Genomic DNA, 15,011 nt, shown 5'->3' with positions numbered 1-15,011 from the left:
CCTTTCAGGTTTCATCTCCCATCTCTCTCTTTCTCTCACTTGCTGTTTCTTCTCACAGATGACTCTTTTTTGATAACATTAAACTCATTTGTGCTTCAGGATCTCTAAGCTTATTGCCTGGGATGTTTTTTCCTCCAGATACTAGCATTCAGGTTTCTGATCAAGACGCCTCCCTAGATAGACATTTAAAGAAACCATTCTGTATGTTCCTCCAACCCAATGCCAGTATCACCAAACTGTGGTACACTGTCAAAAAGCATGTATTAACTGATAGCTTGGTTTATTTACTTGGTGATTTGTCTCAGACTACCATGAAAGTCCTGAGGCAAGAACATGTTTCTCTTGTTCATCACTCTAGTACCCAGAAAAACTTGGAACATAAAAAATAAACATTCATGCAATATTTATAAATGCATGATCTCTCTGAAATCGTATGCTGAAGTATGTATACATACACAGATACATTCTCCCCTGCTAGGGAAAATCCCTAGATTTTATTAAATTAAAACTCACTAAACAAATTATTATGACAGAGACTCTGGGGACCTGCCATTTGTCACCAGTATGCTTCTCAGACCTTTACTCATAAAAATAAAATCTCAGACCTCACCCCAAACATGTTAAATCTGAATCTAAACCTTTGCAATAGACTTCTCCAACTCAATGCAACCTTAGCAAGAGTCTCAAGTGATTCATATATGCACATTAAAGTTTGAGAAATACTGCTCCAAATACAGTAAAAAATTTTAGCCAGGGCTTCACAGACTTCATTAGTATTCACTGGATACATTTGCAAGAAATAAAATGCTTGTTAAATATTCAAACAGAAGATTCTATAAGCCTTTAAGTTTAAAATGGAGATGTATGCTTCTTACAAATTTCTTGTTTTATACCATATCCTATTCATCAATATACTACCTTTGAAAAATATTATTTGAGTAAATGACCTAATTATTATAACCTCCTTCATAAAAGTAATCTGCTTTGTTAGTTCTTAACCTTGGCTCACACTATAATCACCCCAGGAATTTAAAAAATATTGGACTGAGTTTCACTCCTAGAGATTTTGATTAATTATCTGGGATATACATTGAGCACGGGTAGTTGAAAATGTCTCCCAGATGATTCTAATACACAGCCAAAATTGAAACCCATTATATTATATAACATCTTCTCCCTCCGATCATTACTTGGAATGCATTCCCAAAGATGGGCAAGAAAGAGAGGCCAGAAGATCCTAGTTTGATGGAATCTTCTTTTCCCCTTCCGCTCTCTTGAAGCCTTCCTTTCTAGAATTTGGTAACTGATGAGAACTTTGAGCAAAAAGTTAATACACTGAGGTTAATGGAATTGGTGAAGATGATTATACTAAGGAACTGGGTAAAGCTAGATAAACTCAGAGCTATTGAATCATAACTTGAGTCTCTACTGTAAATTCATGGTTTTTAACATAATTATATAGATGCATTCAAAGATAGATAATCTCTCTCAATAAGGTTAGGATTATGAAACACAAGGACAGGCTGAGGAATAGTTATTGGGGGTCTCCCCTTGAAGGACACTGTGTGTCCCTGCCCTCTTCTTCTTCCTCTTCTGCTTTCTGACTATGAGGTGAGCAGTTTTTCTCTGCCATGGTGTTCTGCCTTGCCACAGGTCCAAAGCAATAGGACCAACTGATCTTGAACTGAAACCTCCCCAACTGAAAACCAAAATAAACTTCATTGCCTTATAAATTGATTATCTCAGGTATTTGTTATTATCTCAGGTAATAGAAAACTAACAAACAGAGAAGAAAGTATGACCCCACTTCCCCCAACCCACATATCTCTTCGTTTCCCTATTGGTAGGGTCTGGGTGTATGTTATAATGTATGTCTGGCCCAGGAAAAACATGACTTCTAAGAATCTTATCAGAAAGGATTTGTAAATGTAAGAATCCTTTACTTATCTGTTATATAAATTCAGATTTTATTATTGGATTTGCTTGAGTCAAAATTATTTGTATTAGGGGCTGGGACTGCAATTTAGTGGTAGAGCACTTCCCTAGCATGTGTGAGGCACTGAGTTTGATTCTCAGCACCACATATAAATAAAATGAAGGACTGCAGGGCTCAGAGGTGAATACCTGTTATCCCAGCAGCTCGGGAGGTGGAAGGAGGAGGATTGCAAGTTCAAAGCCAGCCTCAGCAAAAGCGAGGCACTAAGCAACTCGGTGAGACTCTGTCTCTAAATAAAATACAAAAAATAAGGCTGGGGATGTAGTCAAGTGCCCCTGAGTTCAATCTCCAGTACCCCACCTCCCAACCCCCAAATAAAATAAAGGTCCATCAACAACTAAAAAGAAAACTTAAAAGAAATATTTGTAGTAAAGATTAGCTCTCGGGCTGGGGATGTGGCTCAAGCGATAGCGCACTCACCTGGCATGTGTGGGGCGCTGGGTTCAATCCTCAGCACCACATAAAAATAAAATAAAGATGTAAAAAAAAAAGATATAGCTCTCACATTTTCAACAGATTTCTATAGCACATCTTTGCTCATAAACTGAAAAATTATGAGGGCTGACCTAAAAAATAATTTTTTAAAAACTAGTTTAAAATTCTCATGGTCCTTTCACCAATGTCCTGTTGATTGATGCAATAAATCACAACTAATGTGGCTTTAACAATAGGGCACAATTCTGGACATCATTTGTGTGTAAAAATGATATGAAATTTGGCTCTCTTTGGAATATCAAATGCTGAATAGCCGCTGGAGTCCAGTAGCCTGTTATGAAAACAGGGTGGAGGAGTAGGGGGGGGGAACGGGTGGACCCTTCCTATTGGACAGGGATATTTTGCCTGGTATTTGTCTGGTTTTCACATAAAAGACAGGAACCACTGAAGTCAGTCCCTACTTCCAGTCGTAGAGGTCAGTCAAAACAGAAAGAAAGGAAGATGGCAAGAATAATATTACTTCTCCTTCTGGGTCTTGTGGCTATATGCGCTGTGCATGGAGTATTTATGGACAGACTTGCTTCCAAGAAGCTGTGTGCAGATGACGAGTGTGTCTGTAAGGAATTTTTCTTTTTTTATGCTTTTCATTATATTATTATATATATATCTCCAATATATCCACTAACAGCACAAAATCGAATTGTACTTCCAAGTGAATTTTCTTCAATGTCTGTGTTATCAGCATTGCACATCCTGGTCTGTGCTCTTGGGGTCTGACTATGGAGAATTCACTTTTCTAAGATTTTGTTGCAGCACTAATATTTTGGTTCACTTACTCTTTGTGAGTTGAACCCAGTTGCAAACTGGGATGTGTGAGTCACTCTGATTTTCTAGGTGGTTTTTTTTTTTAAACATGCTTATAAAATGTAGTAAATTCAATTTTCTTTTCTTCCAGATACTATTTCTCTGGCTAGTGCTCAAGAAGATTACAATGCCCCAGACTGTAGATTCATTAATGTTAAAAAAGGACAGCAAATCTATGTTTACTCAAAGCTGGTGAAAGAAAATGAAGCTGGAGAGTTTTGGGCTGGCAGTGTAAGATGAGATTATTAAAAACATACACATATCTTCACACATGTTGCTCTTAATTTTTCCACAATTACCTGTCTGAAACCTATTTTAATGCTTAAAACTGTTAAAAACAATTGGAAATTGTAAATGCAAAAATTCAGGTGTATTGCTATTATTGCATTTTAAAGAAACAAAGGTAATTTCATAACAAAACCAAAGGCAGGTTAATGTGATGTTTTGGCAAGAATAAAACCATAAACATTGGGACTTGGACATCCCAAAGAGTTTGAGTCTTATTCAAAAATGTTCCAGAAAACTTGCCAAGTAAAAGGTATGTGTGTTGGCAGTCAGTCTAAGTTAAAATATTCTTTTAGGAAACTTTAGTACCCACTTTCATTCCAAAGAATCTGTTTTCTTCAGTTAAAATACACAGGGCCAGACCCTGGGGAGAGATGAAGCAAGGTTGGTTTACGTCTTGGTTGGAAATCCCAAAGAGGTTCTAAGGTAATGAAGAATTAGATTGAAATACATTCCAAGTATCCTTTCATTTGAATTGTTATATACTGAGAAATAGATATCCTTTAAAACAAAAGTATCAAGTAAATACTTTTAAAAATTACTGTCTTTATTATTATTATTATTATTTATGGATTCCTAAAAGATTTCAGGCTTAGCTGCTATAAATGAAGTTCCAACTTTGACCGAGTTCCCTGGAAACCAGAGTGAAAGGGAGGTGCTGGTAGTTACGAAATTCTTTTTATCAGCAAAGAGGATACCTGCAGGTTTTGCCCTAACTGATCCTCTTTTGGGTATTCAGGTTTATGGTGATCATCAGGATGAAATGGGAATCGTGGGTTATTTCCCCAGCAACCTGGTCAAAGAGCAACATGTGTACCAGGAAGCCACCAAAGAAGTTCCCACTACGGTAAGCATCTCAGAAGTGAACATTAGAAGTCTCAGATCTTGGGGTAATAATATAGGCTGGTGCTAAAAATGCATCATGCGACCTACAAGATGTGTTGGAAAAGCCCTCTATTTCCAATGCCAACTTGCCAGAAATAGTGAGGCTTGGGGGGACATTTAAATCACCTATTTGTATTGAATATTAGTGCAATTCTCCTGCAACTCCCTAGCCCACCCCTCTTTTTAAAAGTTTATTATTTTTGTTTTAACTGTATTTTTTTCTGTGTTATTGGGGATATAACTGACGAGTAACAACTGTGTATATTTAAGGGGTAAAACTTGATGTTTGCATATACATATGAATGGTGAAATGATCATCACAATCAAGCTGGTTAACATCTGTTACCTCACATAGTTACTTTTGTGTTTATATGTGTGTATTTAAAGCACTTCAGATCTACCTTCTTAGCAAATTTCAAGCATACAATACAGTACTCTTTTGTTTTATATGTGAATCATCCTGAAAGGATTCCATGTCACAAAGAAAGAAACTAAAATAATATTAACTGACTCTCACAGTTTACACATATTTATAAAAGACAGATGGGGGGGAATTAGTACCTGTTTTTTGATAAAAATCAAAAAATTCTAGAAAAATCTTTGAATGCCTTATTTTTGTGACAAATAGACTCAACTTAAGTATGAAGTACATTCATACTCTTCCCAGAGCCCTGGGGTCTGGTAAACTCATGGCAAAAAAAAAAAAAAAAAGATTTTTCTGAGCTGCTTTGCATGATGGTTGTTTTGAAGAGATTTTTCCCAAGGCTAATTACTGTTTCAAACATTGCCTAGCCTACACAAATACCACTCACTTGTTAGCGCTTCTTAGCACTAAGCTTGATCTGTCAAATAACCATAAATTAAAAGTTTATTTGAGGACTTTCATTTTAAGCAGCTTTTGACTTGAAGTGGTAATTATTTTATATTCTTTGGGGTCTGGCCTTTATTTCTTTTAAATCCAGATTTCTCTTTGATTGGATATGATTTTAAAGAAAGAACTTATATCTGTCTTCTGGCCCAACCTGCTCAGTTCAATCTTTTATTTCTTTCTCTCTTCTTCTCTTCCAGGATATCGACTTCTTCTGCGAATAAAAAATAAGCTAAAACTTCAGATAAAAAACGAAACACCAAAAATGAAGAAAAAAGCCAAAATAACAAAGAAGTGCTTGTCTCTAATTTCTGACTTTTGTTTCAAGAGGGGCTGGGGCTTGGGTCTGGAGGTGGAGTAAAAGAGGATTTTCAACTCAGCCTTTTTTACTGTATGCATGGTCTTTCCACAAACAGGATGGAACAGGGCAGTGTTTACTCAAATGAATGAATTGAAACTGAAGAATTAATTTTCAAACTAGAGAATCTTCTTTTACATGGAAATGCATGTAGAAGATGATTTATTTCTAGTTATTTCTAGATAGTAATTCTTCCCAGCTCTTTGACACTCTGTACATAAACTTGGTGAGCCCTAGGTTTTACCTTTGGAAATCATGTTTCCTAGTTATTTGTCTCTCTGGCCATATGGAGCATTAAGAATATATCTAAAGGAATTACATTATTAAGGAGTATTCTAGTATTATTACTTTTAATAATTGATCATTTTGGATGTGAAGTTGTTGGGAATTTTAAAAAAAAGAAGTTTTTGGACTCAGATGTTTTAACTATGTCTCTGAACTTTTAAAATAGTTTCACATATTATTTCGATTAAATAACTTTACCTTTTAAATAATCAACTTACCTCCCTCCAAATTTGAATAACTATATGTGTATATCTGTATGTACTTTAAGAGGGCAGTTTATGAAAATAACTGTGTGTGTGTGAGTGCGTGCATGGGACCTCAAGCTTGCTGGGCCATTGCTCTTCCACTGAGCCACATTCCCAGTCCCTTGAAGGTTTTCACTCCTTCCTTCCTTCCTTCCTTCCTTCCTTCCTTCCTTCCTTCCTTCCTTCCTTCCTTCCTTCCTTCCTTATTTTCTTTCTTTCTTTCTTCTCAGTACTGGAGATTGAACCCAGGGGCACTTTACCACTGAGTTACATCTCCAATCTTTTTTATTTTTGTATTTTGAGACAGGGTCTCACTAAGTTGCTTAGAGCCTTGCTTAGTTGCTGAGAATGGCCTTGAACTTGCAATCCCCCTGCCTCAGCCTCCTGAGTCACTGGAATTGCAATTGTGTACTACTGCACCTGGCTTCACTACACTTTCAATGGAACAGTTTCCCCTTAATAGTGCTCTCACTGATGTTTCAAGCTTCCATTCATCAAACGACAAAGACAAAAAATGTCTGTGGGCTTTTTCTCTACTTCTATTTCAATTTTTAATTTCTTCTTTCTGTGCAGATTCCTCTAGTCAAGTATGATGTGTCAAAAATATCTGATGAGGGGATACAGATTTTGTGGTCCTGAAAGGCCCACAAGTTTTTCTATAGTTAGTTGGAAATCTGCACTGTAATTGTGTATCAGTAATGTCATTATTTTGATTTACTTGTGAAGTTTTATTTGTTCATATGTAATTTAAATCTAATCTGCTTAAAAAAGAAAGCTTCTGGGATTTAAAAAAAAATTAACATTTGACCTTTGGATATACAGACTGTTTGGGAATGGAATAGCTTTTCAGTTTTCTACAATCTGGTCATCTCACAAGCGTGAAGAAGGAAGCAGAAGAGAACATTTAAGGCAAGTCAGAGTCTTGGGCCAGGGTCATTTTTCAGTTGTGTTCACTATGGCTTTGAGTGAATGCCGCAGTCCGTCTTGGCAAAATAACCGGGAGGTGACAAGCAACTTAAAGGTTGAAGCGGGAACTGCTTTATTGCGGGGAAACTCAGCGGGAACTGAGCAGGAACTCAAGGTAGCTGGAACCCAAGATAGCGGAACCGCTTTATTGTGGGACAGCAGAGGTATATATACCTAACTGATTACACACAGCTTGACTCAATTAGCATCATTTAGATACAGCAATCAGCCAATAAGGAATCCCCACCATCTAAACGGCTCGGTAGCGTTGCCTCACAAACCACTCCTCCTGGCAAACTGCCAGGCGCCATCTTGACTTGATTTGAGATCCCCAACAAGTGAATGTCATTTTACCAAATTTTTACGGAGGTCATTCAGTAAAATAGCACAAAAAAGAAAAAAAGAGAGAGAGAGAGAGTAAAAAGGAAAGCAAAAAGAAAATCTATAAACACCCACAGTTTACAGGACTCTAGCTAACTTTATTTCATAAAAGTTTTCAGATATCATCTGGCATCTAGGGCTCACAGCACAATTTTGAAACAGACATTACTCCTACTTCTGTTTCTTTCTGCCTCTCAGTTGCTGGCTCTCCTTTGCCCCTTGAGACGCCCCACACCCTCATTTCACCATTCATCTGGCCTCACTCCCATGCTTAGGGCATCTGCAGCAGAATTCCCACTCTGCTGCTATAACATGCTAGATATTTTACTGATAAAAATCAAAGGTACTGATGCTGATCATATGGAATTTCTAAATCAAATATATTTGTGACACTTTCCAGAGTGCATACACTTTTGGAATTTTATATCAAAATCACCTGAAATTATCTGAAATATTCCAAAGTCATTCCACTAGCAACTCAATGACGTGGTATGAAATGTATGAGTACAATTTTTATTATAATTCCCAGTTCTGCCCACAGCCTTTTATTGGCACTGATGTGCCAGTTAACTACATCCCACCACGTTTTATAAGAATCCACATATTAGATATGTAAAATTTGCTTACCTGTGAGATCTATAGGTAGGTGGGTGTGGGCATGCAAGTTCTCACATCTAGGCTCAACGAAGTAGGATTGCTTCCCATGAATACACCCATTCTGGAAAGAGCATAAACAGCAACACCTCTGGGAAAACTGACCTCAAAAAGGGAGTGTCTCATCACAGTGTGAGAGGCTTGGGTTTCCATACCTGATGGGACTTGTGGCAACTGTAGTGCTGTGAACTGTCCCTCTGCTCTTGTGATGTTGGAAGTCCAAGTCCCTGGCTACATATAGTAACAGCCTAGGTGACCATCAGGAAGAGAGGACACCTCCACTGCCCATAGCAGCAAGTATCCACCTGGAGATGAAGGCGCAGTGTCTTCTACTCTTCCAAATGAATATGCACGGATGTGAGGTGCATACAAATCAGCAGTTTATTCTGTCTAGATGATTAGATGTTGCGTATACCTTTTTATGTTAAATAATTCTATAAATAATACAAGCAATTTGAAAAAGTTACTTTGGATTGGTTTCCCCAAATGATGTCAAAATCAACAGAATACATGTCGTGTAATATGGATCATTGGAGGTTTCTTTGGCATTATTTTACATTGTGAGGAATAATGGCCAAGCTTTTTATTTTTGTGACCACTATCTTCACAATTCACTCATTTACAAAGTGAGAATAATAATGCCTTCGGGGGTAATAATAACTAACTTTGAACATAATTATGAAGATTAAGTTAAATAAGACCCCGTAGGTATCACCCAGTGGAGTGCACCATCCACAGTAGGTTTGTAATTAAATTTAAATAAAAAGTGAGACAACTTTAAGTTTTTTGAGACCTCTGAAAAACTGCTTTTAAAAGTAAATTAAAGTATATCTTGAGCATCTTTTAATTCCAGAACACTAATTGTCGGGAGCTGCCCTGGGTGCAGACCTTCAAGTCCTGATGCCCTGGGCACTGACCAATTATTGCCTTTAGTCTGGCATGATAGTGCCAGATTGAAATAACTTGGGTGTTACCCCAGCTCAGATAGCAAGGTGTGGCTCCAGTTATAGGCATCACCCATGGGAGTTGAGCTACACTCACCTGTTCCTTTGTAATGCTACCCCTTGCCTCATTTAAATGGCTTCTCCCCACTAAAATGGTTCAACATGTGCTCCTCACTCTCTTTTCTTGCCTGCCTTGTCCCCCTTATGGAAGCTGCAGCTGAGGAGCAGTCATTGAACCCAAAGAAAAGGAACTTTCTGTGTCTATGTCTTTATTTATTCCCCAAATTCACTTGGAGTGACCCTGACTGGTTTAGTCATGAGACGTGACAACTTATGTTAGTCCTCAGATTTTTCTGAAATTATCTACGAGGCATGTTGCAAATACATGCTGCAAGCACAATGAGGCAAGCATGCATGTGCACACACCAGCACCGGTGTGTGCCTACACGTGAGCATGACAAATGTTATTCTCCAAGTCTGGGGTGGTACATCTTTCCTGACTTCATTATTGGAGAAGTGTCTGGTGCTTTGTCAGATTTTTTTTCTTTTAAGCCTTGGCAAAAGAGAACAAATCAGGGAGGTACAGTTCCTTTACAAGCACCCTTATGTTCCTACTTTGTCCTCTCCCTCTCACCCTCTAGGGTTCTCCAAAAATGTTGCAAAAGGTAGGGGGCATCCAGGCCCCATTCCCAGCCAATAATGACTTCACTTGACTTCAGCCATTCCTCTGAGTGCTTGTCCTTGGGATGACTAATACATAAGTGGCCAGGAATCCTTTTGAAGAAAACCTTTGTCCTGCAGAAACTATTAGCCTTGACCTAATTAATGGGTCTTTAGATCTGCAGAAAACCTCATTTTCAAGGCACTGACTTTTGAATTTCCTGGCTACTTCCTGGGAACAAGCATTTAGCAAATGACAAAAAAGGGCAATTAAAGCAGGGCTTTGGTAATCTGTGAACACACTGGGAGCTCAATCCTGAAGATAAGGTAGCAAAATATGCTTATTCCTGTGGTAATAACCTTCTTTGTTAAAAAGTTGTCTCTTGTTCAAGGAACGAGTGGTTAGGACTGCTGTTTTGCTTTTTTGTAAAGCTGTATGAGGTAAATTAGAAATCAGAATCCCCATCAAATATTGAGACTAGAAACCCATCCTTTAAATTCCTGACTATGAATTCATAAGATCCTTTCCATATCAGGTCTAGCAAGGATTTTTTTTTCGGACTTTCTGTGTGATTTATCAAACAGCAACAGTGTATCTGAAGTAATTTTCAGAAATGGCAATTTACAAGTAGACTTTTATCAGAAACTTCCTGGTGATGGCAGGTCTCTTCATTTCACCACCCACTCCCAAATGCTTTTGTGAAGACACTGTTTGCATGAAAAATTTCTGAGTCACAGTTGATTTAGTTCAGTGTTCACAATGAACAAGGCAACTAAATCTATCAGTAGTTTTCTGTATAAGAAAAGCCCTATACATGTCATAAGTGGAAAGAAAGATAATCTTAAGAGTGTCAGCCTTGGGCTGGGGCTGTAGCTCAGTGGTAGAGCACTTGCCTCGAATTTGGAAGGTCCTGGGTTCTATCCTTAGCACCATGTAAAAATAAAATAAAGGTATTGTGTCCATCTACAACTAAAAAATAAATAAATAAAAAAGAGTGTCAGCCTCTTTAGTGTCACCCTTTCCTGACCTTAGATAAATATGGCCCATTATTTCTTCTCATGTTTATCGATAGAGGGGGTGTATATGCCCTCATGGATCAGATTCAAGGCAGGGAAATAGTAAGTCTGTTCATGTAGTATTTAAACAAATCCCAGAAGGGGGTAAGTATTTCAGCTCTGATTGGAGAGAAGAAATAGGAGTAAGCATGAAGAAAATCTCATTCCTTCAATCACCAACCTCAACTATTTGAAAACAGAGAGGAAAAGAGAGCGAGAAAAAGAAAAAAAAAAGAAATGACTACAACCTATAATACTTGTCTTACTCTTGAAATACAATTTCAGGCCTTCTGATATCTTCTAAGCCTACAAATACCATGGTATATCAGCAATTTAATAAAAAATGATGTATTGATCCATTTATATAATCTGCCCTCGATGTTATCTAGCCCATTATGAACTAAGAGAATGTTCCCCAACTCCTGATTTAAATATTTTTCTAATGGAAGTTATTTTCTGTCACCTGTGAGCAATTGTTTTAATCATTTTTTTAAAGTGTACAACATGCTTAAGTCAGCGTGTTCTGGAGGTAAAAGATGAGGTGGTCCTACCATTATCTCACTACCTTTCTCATCTCTTTTTACCTTCCCTCCTGTTTGCTGATTTGCTTCAGCATGTGAATTTTATCAAACCAAATGAATCAGTCAAGATGGGAAAACTAATTTTGTTTGAGTGATGCTATATGTCAAGCTGGGGAGAAAAAAGATGCCAATACCGCCTTTTAGATTTCTACCAACCAAAGGCAGAAATACTGCATCATGGCCACTGAGTGCCTACCAGCCCCCTTCCCTGGATCGCTGTTCATTCTTGATTTATCATTTCTCTTCTGGCTTTCTCTCTTTCTCTGCACCTTATGATGCCAAAATGATTTAAGAAATTTTAAAAATCAGCTTCTAGACCTTTCCCTGGGTTTTAAGTTATACTTTTAGTGCTGCCACAAATGGATTAGCAAACAAAACTGAAGCGTTGACTCTGAAAGCCACAAACAGACACACTTCAGTTGATGCTCAGTGGACAGAAGACAGTGAAAGGTCACCCAAGCCCGTGGAGGCTCAGGAACAGCCTTACATGCCAATCTGTCCTGCAGGAAAAGGCCAGGGGCGCTGGGAACACTAGGTGAAAAGTGTTTCCAAATCCCACTGTTACCTGTGGCAGATAGACAGGTGGTCATGGGGAAGAGAAATCAACCTTTGTGAGCACCAAGGGCAGACCAGTGTCTTAGATCAGATTCCCCAGAAGCAGACCCTGAGATAGGGATTTATGTACAGTGATTCATCAAAGAATGACTCCCAAAGGAAAGAGGTGAAGGAGAGAGGGACAGAAAGGCAGGGAAGGGGAGGGAACCTAGCCAGGCTGCCATTTTATACCAGGTCTTTTAGTCACTGGCTTCCATTTGACTCTGCAGGGGGCTCTGGTGTGCAGTAAGTTATGCCTCAGAGTCATCCAGACCCAAAGCAAGAAAGGTGATCTTTCTTCTGACCTATCAGTCATTGCTCTGGTCCAAATGTGTCCTCCAAATTTCATGTGTTAGAAAGTTAGTTTACAGAGTCCTATGTTAATGGTATTTGAATGGTGGGGCTATAGGGAGGTGATTGGGCCATAAGGGCTCTGCTTTCATGAATGGACTAGCCCATCCATGTATTAATAGATAATTGGATTGTTCCAGGAGTGACTTTGTTATAAGAGTCAGCTCTCTCTGGAATATTTGTTCTCTCTACATAATGCCCTCTGCCATGGCATGTTATAAGGAGGATCTCACTAGATGCCAGCATTGTGTTTTTGGACTTCCTGGCCTCTGGAACCATAAAAGGAATAAACGTGTATTCTTTGTAAATTCCCCAGTCTCAGGCACTTAGTTATAATGATAGAAAATAGACTGAGACAGTCACTGAATGTTGCAGTGGAGGGGTATTATTCTGAGATAGTTCTGCATATAGGCAAAGTATTCTCAAGTAGGCTGTAGGTGCTGGAGATGGCAAACCAAGGCCAGAAGATGCATGAAAACACTAAAATGATATTCTGGGGATTTGGGTGTTACACTGATTTTAGGCTGGTTCTGTGCAAGGTGATTTTCATTTCTTTTCATCCTCACACTATCTCTGAACATGCTTAAATCCCTGTCACATCCTCTGTGGGAAGATAAGCTAATCTAGCCTCAGATTTCCATCTTGATTTGTTTCTGTGGACCCTGAAACTTTCTGATATGCAAGTTAGTTGTGAGAAACTTTTAGTAGGACTAGGGTGACCTCCAGTGGCTAGATTGGATCTGCTATACAGAGAGACATTTCTAAACTGGTGTGAGCATCTTTAGCAGCATTCAGAATCATTGCTCTCAGAGGGACTCTCATCCTCCCCCTACACACACACACACACACACACACACACACACACACACACACACAATCTTAAAGTCTGCTTGACATTTGGCATAGGTGGGGCTAGTGATATGCCTGTATTGCTGATCTTATAATAAATTTAACTAATTTTAAAATTTTACAAATTAGGAAAAGCCAACATTTTACTTTCAGATTTGATTTGCTTGTTTGCTTTTGATATGGAGCCCTAGAAAGTTTATAATTTGTTTTAGTTGATTTCATTCATTTATAGAAAACTAGCAATAGCATCTTGTGCTCAGAGAGTGGAAGCTTGACTAGAAAACAATGAGCACAACTCCTAGCCTCTTCCAGGGTGCCATGGGGTAGCTGAAAGGCATAGGGCTTGGTGTCCCAAGTCATTCACTTTGGTAAAGTTTGGAAATAGGGATCTGAACCCAGAGAGTCTGGCTTCACAATCCATTGGCCATCCATGACCATCTGCTGGAATATGATTAAAGGAAAATTCATCTGAGTATCTACTTCATCTAACAGAAAGTTTCTCACCTGGGGGCTATTTTGACCACTAACTGCACCTGCTGGGGACATTTGGCAATGTATAGAGAAATGTTTGGTTGTCACAACTGGAGGGGAGCACCAATGGCATGGAGAGGGAGAGACTAGACATCCAACAATAGGAAAGCTGCCGAGGTGGAGAAGCCCTAAGCCCTACTTTAAGAGGTGGTATTCATCAATGTATGAGTTTTGAAAGAATGACAAATGCAAGGAAGGCCTAAGCAATTATCTGACTGGATGTTTGTTTTCCAAGTCCAATTTGGAGTGTATTTGTTCTGTAACGAGCCATTAGGTAGAGCTGGTACTTGAAAGATAGGTTTGGGCAGGTTCATCCTGACACACATACCACACGCCAGCCAGAGCCCAAAACAGACAGAACTGCCATCTGCAATCGGCTGCTTACAAGAAAGCACCAGATGCCTCCTTTCTCCATGATTTCAAATGTGTTCCTTTTGCTTCATGCCCTACTTGTGCACATCCTTGTTCCTGAGATTTAACATCTTGCCAAACGTCCCCCATCAGCTCCAGGAGGGCTCTGAGCTTGTGAAGGCTGACATGTGATGGGGTTAAGAAGATTATTTGCATTTCTTCTGGAGTCCATTTTTGTCTCCTCTAGAAGATTGCTTAATTGCTTTTCAAACAGCGATCACGTCCTCCTCACTTTACAGAGTCTTCTTGATGATTACAATGTCCTATTATTTTTCAAATAAAAATAGCACTGCCTTACCCCTCTGTAATGTAAGCACTGTCAATTTCAATAGCACCAGCTGTCTTTGCCCAACACCGATCTCTGTTTGCCTTTATTTCCCCTCCTCTGCTATTGTCATCCAGTTTAACCTTTCTTGGGAGAGCTTCCTAGGCACATGATTGTATTTATAGAATCGCTGTGCATTTGTGGATACAATTAAAATTTAAACATTGCACACTGTTGACACTTCTCATTTCTTAGAGGAAGAATTTACTTACTTAGAGGAAGAATTAAACATTAATGACTAAATGTGCAATGAATGTTTCAGAGTGTAGTTCAGTTCTGAGAAGGGGAGAAAGATACCAATCAGTTCTCATCTGTAAGAACTATGGATTAAAAGAGAAATGTCATCAGAGACCTAATGCCTCATTTGAAATGTGTTGTTGCTTTTTCTCATACTCAAAGCATACATGGATGTGTACCTGAATGAAACCTCAACTTAATTATTGCTCTCATCTGCCTTGTTATTTTTTATAGTTTGAATATGGCTCAC

At 38.6% G+C, this 15,011-nt stretch overlaps 1 protein-coding gene across 1 annotated transcript; it reads left to right on the top strand.

Moving 5' to 3' along the window:
- The first annotated feature begins 824 nt into the window (after window positions 1-824).
- Window positions 825-5,712, top strand: Otor (otoraplin). The gene is made up of 4 exons (XM_005320453.4): window positions 825-3,047; window positions 3,387-3,526; window positions 4,320-4,427; window positions 5,534-5,712. The coding sequence occupies exons 1-4, from the start codon at window positions 2,768-2,770 to the stop codon at window positions 5,555-5,557; spliced, it is 552 nt and encodes a 183-aa protein (XP_005320510.2). The 5' UTR covers window positions 825-2,767; the 3' UTR covers window positions 5,558-5,712.
- Window positions 5,713-15,011: the final 9,299 nt, after the last annotated feature.

Source organism: Ictidomys tridecemlineatus, chromosome 5 (assembly GCF_052094955.1).
Source record: "Ictidomys tridecemlineatus isolate mIctTri1 chromosome 5, mIctTri1.hap1, whole genome shotgun sequence".
In the NCBI taxonomy this organism is placed as follows: domain Eukaryota; kingdom Metazoa; phylum Chordata; class Mammalia; order Rodentia; family Sciuridae; genus Ictidomys; species Ictidomys tridecemlineatus.
This window is presented reverse-complemented; position numbering and strand designations above follow the sequence as displayed.